The sequence below is a fragment of the Apaloderma vittatum genome, unplaced genomic scaffold, assembly GCF_000703405.1.
Source record: "Apaloderma vittatum isolate BGI_N311 unplaced genomic scaffold, ASM70340v1 scaffold37641, whole genome shotgun sequence".
Classification (NCBI taxonomy): Eukaryota; Metazoa; Chordata; class Aves; order Trogoniformes; family Trogonidae; genus Apaloderma; species Apaloderma vittatum.
Genome location: NW_009699087.1, coordinates 1 through 7,447, shown reverse-complemented (window position 1 = coordinate 7,447; position 7,447 = coordinate 1). Strand labels below are relative to the sequence as shown.

The 7,447-nt window shown below is 45.5% G+C and overlaps 1 protein-coding gene across 1 annotated transcript; it reads right to left on the bottom strand.

The window, feature by feature from the left end:
- Positions 1-3,719: 3,719 nt before the first annotated feature.
- On the bottom strand, positions 3,720-6,376 carry LOC104280565 (chromosome unknown open reading frame, human C9orf69). Its single transcript, XM_009878243.1, has 2 exons — positions 6,208-6,376; positions 3,720-4,374 (listed from the first exon to the last, which is right to left on the bottom strand). Exon 2 carries the CDS (start codon positions 4,239-4,241, stop codon positions 3,822-3,824), a length of 420 nt encoding a protein of 139 aa, XP_009876545.1. The 5' UTR covers positions 4,242-4,374; positions 6,208-6,376; the 3' UTR covers positions 3,720-3,821.
- Between the last annotated feature and the right edge of the window lie 1,071 nt (positions 6,377-7,447).

The window sequence follows — 7,447 nt, the reverse complement described above, 5'->3', positions numbered from 1 at the left end:
GTGAAAAATCCAAAAGATTATGAACTTCCCCAATGGGGCACAGTTTGCAAGTATCTGCTCAACATGAAATATTTCTGGCAAGTATCATTATAAACCATTTAACTGACTCTTGAAAAGCAGAAAGTTCACCTTCCTCTATTTCCTTGCCTGTATTCTACAAAGTTTTGTTTTCCCTTGCTATTTAAAATGACAAGTTTTTTAATTAAACTAAATGGGGGGAAAAAACCCTCATTTTATTCTTTGCATATACGTAATACAACATTTATTTTGCCTCTTTCTCTCTCTCTCAGTTGCAGCTTGGCTCCCCCTGAGATTGTAGGAAAGTTTTAGAATCTCAGCTCCTTGAGAAAAAAGTATTTTGGCAAAGTAATCCTACAAGCTTTTAAAAAAAAATTATTCAAATTTAAACCCACTGAATTTAAGTTCTGAACCATTACCAAGATCTTACTTATTCTGCAATCTCCCAGGGATGTTGTGAGGTTTAATTAGCTCTAGGTGGAAACTGCTTTCAAGAGGAAAGTGCCATAAAGGAGCCAAATACTGCTCCGCTCACATAGATCTAAAATGTTCAAATTATTACATCATAAAACAAATCATTTGAAAATTAATTCCTCTTCCTTGCCAGCATGACTTGAAAGGGACCTCAACTTCCCCGACTACACGGGTAGGATCACGCCACTGCAAGCTGCCCAAGTGCTGGTAATGACCAAGAAGGAGAATATTTTGAACTTCACAGCACCTTGGAGGCCTCCTCCTCAATTATTTAACCTTGGGGTCATCCATCTCTGCACACAATTGCAGACCTGAGATTCGGGGTCTTCTGACAGCAGCTACTTGACTGCCTTCATAAAAGAAGGGGAAATCGCTTCCCAGTCTTCTCAGCAACTTAGCCCCAAGGTCTCTCTCCAGGAACATTTGGAAAACGTTACTTTTCCGTGATTTGATAAGGACACGCACTTTTTCCTCGGTACGCACCACCGCATCTGGAGGCACGGGGCTGACGGGCAGCAAAGTAACAACCTGCAGCGCACAAGCCCTTGCTTGTTGAACTGTGGCTGCAGGAGCGTCACGGAGCAGACTTGGACCGCTTAAAGAACCACCGCCAAAGGGAGCAGCAGAAGTGGGTTTATTGAAGTAAGGTGGTGTAAAAGTGAGGCTTAACAAAGTCCGACGGCAAGGTTCAGTCTATTACTTACTGCACAGACGGTATAATAATGATGCAAAGTCGCCAACATAAGATTTTTAAGGCCCTGTGATACAAGGTTATGAGCAACATCGGTCACTTACCAGAGATGGGTGGTGCTAAGGGGTCTCTCAACCTCGAGCAGTAATCTCGAGAGACTTCCCAGTGCAAGGGGAGATCACAGCCATGCAGCCAGCTGCTCAGCAGGGAGAGCTCAAAAAAGGAGCTCCTTCGGGTTGTCATGTTTATGGAATAAAGCGGTTGGCTCGCAGTCCAATTATGTGATGGAAAAGGTAAGCATGAGACTCGTGCCACAGCCTCCTTTGTTTCTTGACAAAATATGCTTGGAAGAACCACCTGCTATTCATGTGTTAATCACATGATCCGCGTTCCGGTTTCTAAGCTCACATACATCAAAGCTCACTACGTCGCCCTGTTCCCGCGTGGGTTTTCAAAGAAAAGGTTGGAACTAGAGAAGTTCATGACCTGGTCACTTCCTAGACCTTTACATCCTTCAGAGACTGAACCAAACAACCACGGACTTGGTCAAGTGGTCGAGCACATCCTCCACAGAGAGTATCCACCAGCTGAAGCAGGCACGAGTGGGCAGCACCCCCACGTACCGCAAATCACTCTTTTACACTTTGTTGTAAGGAGTTACTAAAACACAGCCACTCTGAAGTGAAACAAGATCCTACCACCCAACCTCCAACCAGTCTCCATGCGGTGAGGGAGGGGGCTCGCTGGGGGCCCGGCTGGTCTCACAGTCACAGCTGTTTGGCGGCCACATGCAACGCGCTTCTTGCAGAATTTCTCGAGCACAGCCATCCCTGGAGTCCACCACCAGAGCTGCAGCGCCCCGGGGCTGACAGCTGTACTGGGGAGAAAACCAGCAGGCTGGGAATTACTGGGAATTCCCCTCTGCCTACAGTGCGAGCTGTAGCTTGGACCTGCAGGACACTGAGGTCCCACAGTCCAGAGAGCGATCCCAGGAGTAGACTCTGGGGAGCTCTACAGGGAGGAGGAAACTTCCAGACACCAGTTTGTGACATATGCTGACACTACATCTTTCCTGCAGAAACAGCCTTCGGGTCTCGCGGGGCTAATCTAAAGTTCACACCACCGTGGCCCATTATTTATTCAGCTCTGCATGTTCAGGCTGCATTATCTGTTACACTTGATAATGAGATAATTTCTGGGTTTGCTTTAGCTTTGGGCTTCAGACAGAAGCTTCTCTGTTTTGCATCCATAAGTCTACAAATCAAAGTATGTCAGCAAAAGACTGCAATACTCACAAGCTGAAATATGAAGCATCCTTCATATGTGTGCAAACTGGCTTTGTTCTCAATCACATTCATATCTCAGACCAAAGAGATCAGGAAAGAACACTCATGGATTTCCAGTCTTGCTTACTCTGTTATGACCAACTCCATTGATTTCACAGGGGGCAAAAAAAAATAAAGTCCCAATTTTTACCAACTTGTTTTTAAACAGTTCTTTAAAGAACATGGGGGAAAAAAAGCAATATAAGGAAAACCAAACAAAACCAGAATAAAAATAAACTTTAGGCCAACTTCTGGACTCTATAAATAAAGTTACTTGACTGTCTGCAGAGGAACAGTCTGACATCTTAGATCACGACCAGTAAAACTCAGCTTTATGCTCAACTCCCTTCTTGAAGCTGTTAGTAAAGCTCTGCAGTGACCCCACTCTCACTGCTGCAGGGGTAGGAGAACATTTTCTGTCGTCGCAGCAGGTTGTGCTCTGCTTTCAACCTCTCCCAGGTGAGACAGCCTCACCTCGCCATAATCCACAAGACAGAAGCATCTCTGGGAGAAAACTGGAACTAACCAATTTGGGGGAAAGTCGAACCAAACGCCAAGATCCAAAGGCTACAGACCGCTGTGACGGGTTCCCCTCAACCATTGCAAACCGGCAACGCTATTTGCCGTGACTGGGAATTTCAGGAGCGCATGATCCCAACCTCAGCTCCCATCACGCCAGTGGATTTGTTCTGTCAGGGTCAGACTCAATTACTCAGCACTAACAGCCTGAAAAGCACAAAGCCCTTCAAAGCTATATAACTGCGTGAAAGTGAATGGAAGGGTATGGTGGGTCAATAGCATGTCTTGCAAAAATCTAAAACCAGCACCAAACCCCTTCACGTTGATTTTGGCCCCGTATTCTTAGCAGGGAATACGCAAAATTCAAACTGCACAGAGAAAGGATAACACTGCTCAAGCAGGATACACACTGCATGCCAGAGACATTACAGAACATTTTTAGAACAAGGGTGAAGATGGATTAAGAGTGTGGGCTGCAAACTTATCTGGTTTCTGTCCTCCAGATAAATCACTGCCTTTTTCACACCCACAGGAATACGGCAGCAAGGTAGGCCCCTAGGGACTAGAAGACACTGATTATTAACTTGCACTGTGCAAAGAGAAAAAAAAAATTCCATCAAGTTTGGCACCTCTAGCCTCAAAAAAAAATACAAATTCCAGAGACAAGTCCATTAATTTATCAAAAAAAGGAGCACTGATAAATAAATTAATTTATATAAAAAAGAAAAGGAGATATTGACACATTTGGGGGTAGAAGAAAAGTCACCTTCTTAGCCCACATGCGCTTGTTTTATTTACATATCCACAAATACCATGAAACACCATCCCAGCCCCCCCACTAGCAGCATGGTCACATGAATTCCGTAGATGAGCAGTTCATTCATGAGGCTGAAGTCTACCCGCCTTCGCCCCAGTAAGAGGAGGATGATGGAGAGTTTGTACTGGAAACGCAGAAAGATCCGGATGCCGAGGTACTGAAGGCAAAACAGGACAGAGAGTGCCACCCAGAGGATGGAGGTAAAGAGGCTGCAGCTGAAGTACAGCAGGAAACGGATGAATCCGTACATCCATCGGGATTTGAGATAGATGTCAAAATTGTTGTACTTGGTACGCACCAAGTGAGTGGTCCTCACGGGGCCACAGGCCGAATGCAGGCAGGTCGTGTGGGGGCCGTGGAACGAACGGACCCGGCGGGGAATGGGGATTACAGGCATCGGGCACCCCACCGGTCACCGAGTCCCAGGGCAGGAGTTACAGGGCACATATCAAATGTTATCCATTAACGTGGAAGAGATCCAACAGCCTGGGAATGCTAACTCTTTGCTGAATTTCCAGGAAGGAAGAGACCTGCAGGAAGGCAGAGAAGGAAAACACATTTGAGTCGCCCCAGCAGGAGGAGAGGCAGCGCGGCGGATTCTCGCCGGCTTGGCGGTTACTTACAACTGCTTTGGAAAACTCAGCTTCTTGACTTAAGACAACTTTGCCTTTTTCCGTATTGTTTACCAAGCAGACATACAGCAATACAATTCTGTTCCCATCATCACCAAGTCAGGTTCCAAACAGCTCCCCAGTAAGTGCAATGTCAGCACTGGTTGTATCCTGCTATAAGCTTCACAAAGTTCATGCAGGAAAGGTAAGAACTTTGTTCTGGAATTATCCTGGCTAATGCACAGACTCTTCTTAATCAAACAGCTGTCCTGCAACAGAACAGCCCCGCCAGCAGTGATATCAACATATGTGTTTGCGTTGGATTATATTTCTTTTACAGGCAAAAGAAAAAAAGCTTCTCCAAGTATTTCTGCAAGTGAATGCCACAGCCCAGACCCAGCAGCGATTCTGGATTTCTGCTCCTTTCCAAACCAGGCAAAGCTTCACTAAATAAACAAACTGAAAATAATGGAAGGCCTCAGCAGAACAATGAGGCAATCATGTTTTTCACACTCTACAGGATGTAACTCCCCTTGCTCAGCCAGGCCTTGCCCTCTCACTGTCACTGCGTCCAACAGCAACGCAGCCTTTCAAAGACATCTACTAGTTTATTTCTCCCTTTGGGACCTGCAGAGATAAGTGAACTATCTTCATCTTCTTGGGAGTGTTTAGGGTTTATAATCTTAACATCCTTTCACACACCCACTGTTGTTCTGCGAGTGATGAGCAGTAGCCTGTTAGCTGCTCTCTGCTTCACCCCAGGCGCACGACGTGCCAAATTCCGGGAATTATGAAATGACAATGCGCTCATCAGATAATGCTACAGAACAACAGGGACTTTCCCAGTCTCCTCGCACACCCAGGAGCCGAGACCCAGGCGTTCAGGCCCAGGGAGAGCTCCCCCTCGTCGAACCAGGAATCCTATTCCTCTTAAAATTAAACCTAAAGTAATATAAAAGTTACTTCAAGAATTTTTTACTAAAAACAGAGTAAATTATAAAGCTGCAGGAAATTGTACTTTGATATCAAAAACCTTTGCTGACACAATGCGCATCCCCAGGTCAGTCTCTTCACTGCTTCCCACCCCAAACTACACATAAATGGAAATTGCAGTTCTGATCTCTTCCGCTTGGCCCCAGGATCTAATTCCTTTTTGCCGTTACAGAAATTTGCAGGCAATCTGCTGGCTCTGCAGGAACCAGGGACTCATAAAAAGGAGCACGGGTTAACTTAGAATTAAGGAGTTCAGGCAATTGAGGTCTGTTCTCAATTATCAAAGACATCCTCATGATTTCAGGTGCCTCTTTGCTCTAATTTCCTGTCTGAAGAAAGGAAACATGAAGCGGCTCAGAAGTGTGTTACAAGAGAGTATTTTGCAAGACACGAAGATTGGTCAGATACTAAAACCAGCGCTACTTAAAAACAACACAGTTTAGTGCCTGGAGCGTGCAAACGTGCCTCCCACATGCTGTGCGTGTGCTGCTCAGCGTTTGCTTCATGTCTGAGCCCTGTTTTAGAAGAGGAGTTTTGCTTCTGACAAAACCTTCACCATATCAATCCAGGAGAACCACACAAACAGCTCAGCCGCTAAGACTTACTCTTTGCGAGGGGAAGCAGCTCGTTCCCATTCGCCGCACCCACCACAAAACCAAAGAGCCTTTGGTAAGTTCACGCTCTTCAGATAGACTCAAATATCAACAGCCACGAGCAGAGGGATATTGTGAGAATGAAGTAAACTTCCTGAAATATTACATTTTTAATGGTGCTGCCATCCACCCAGCAGGAGGCCGGTAAATCCGCTGCCGCTTCTGGATGCCACTTAAGTCTTGTAATAACAAAGTGAAGTTTTCCTGTGACACCTGGCCTTCTAGGAGGAGCGAAAGAAACTGCTAAGGTGCTTCATAGACTCACAACACTCTACATACAAGGTGATCTAAAAGATAAAATGAGAGAGTGAGTTTCAATTTGTTCATTTTGTGTGTTAAAAAGTTCAGAATTACAAGGACTCTCCCCAAGCAAGAATTTTTAACCCCACAAAGGTTCTAAGAAAAATCATGCACAATGTCTGTATTACAGCTTACTGATCCTCTTTGGGAAGAATCAGATAGCTCGTATTCAACCCCATACGCAACTTCAGGAAAGAGAAAATCACAAAGAATTCTTGTCAGTCTCTTTCTCCTATCTCAGAGCCATCATCGTTCACACAGGGCAGCCAAAACACGATGCAGAGAGGACACACACCAAGCATTTTCCAAACAGAATACGGAAGAGCAAGCCTCCTAACCTGTACATTGGCAACGTGGTGCCTAGAAACAGATTTGGACACTTATTCTTCAGGATCATTTTTTGGGGCCTTTCTGTTTTCATGCATGTTGCTGTGAGGCTGGAAAACTGGGTCGGTCTTTTCTGGGCATCATTCTGCAGCTCAAAGGATTTCAACTCTAAGGTCCAGGCAACTCGATGTCAGCCACGCGTGTGTGACAAGTCGTCATGTTCATGATGGCCTCATCAGGAAGTTAAAGATCTGAATAACTGTCTAAATACAAAAAAATCTGACTAACTTTGGTGAGTTTTCATTCTCTTTCCTTTAAAAATGGAGTGTACGATGAGAAAGCTGCCGAAATACACTGCTACCTCTCTTCATCTATCACATATTCCAGGCAAGGTCTGCCATTGCTCGGGGTACTCATAATTCACGGAAGAGGAGCGATGACAGAACGACGGCAACTTTCAGAGATGACAGCACCATCAGTCAGGACCAGCAGGACCAAAGTGTTCCAGAAGGAGCCAAACAAGGTTAGGGACAACGACGAATAAAGGTTAGTGCTGATAAATGAAGGCAGGGAGTACCAGAAGGAGGGGAAATTCGAACTCCTCCTACATCCTACCAGATCCTAAATTAAACCACATCGACCTGGCAAAGGAAGCGAAGGCAGGAAGCTCAGCCGGGACCTCCCCGTGGCCTGCGAGGTCCAAAGTCCAGCCCTGGAAC

Excerpts from the sequence above, each read along its gene's own strand:
- LOC104280565 (XM_009878243.1), bottom strand. The coding sequence starts at position 4,241 with ATGCCTGTAATCCCCATTCCCCGCCGGGTCCGTTCGTTCCACGGCCCC.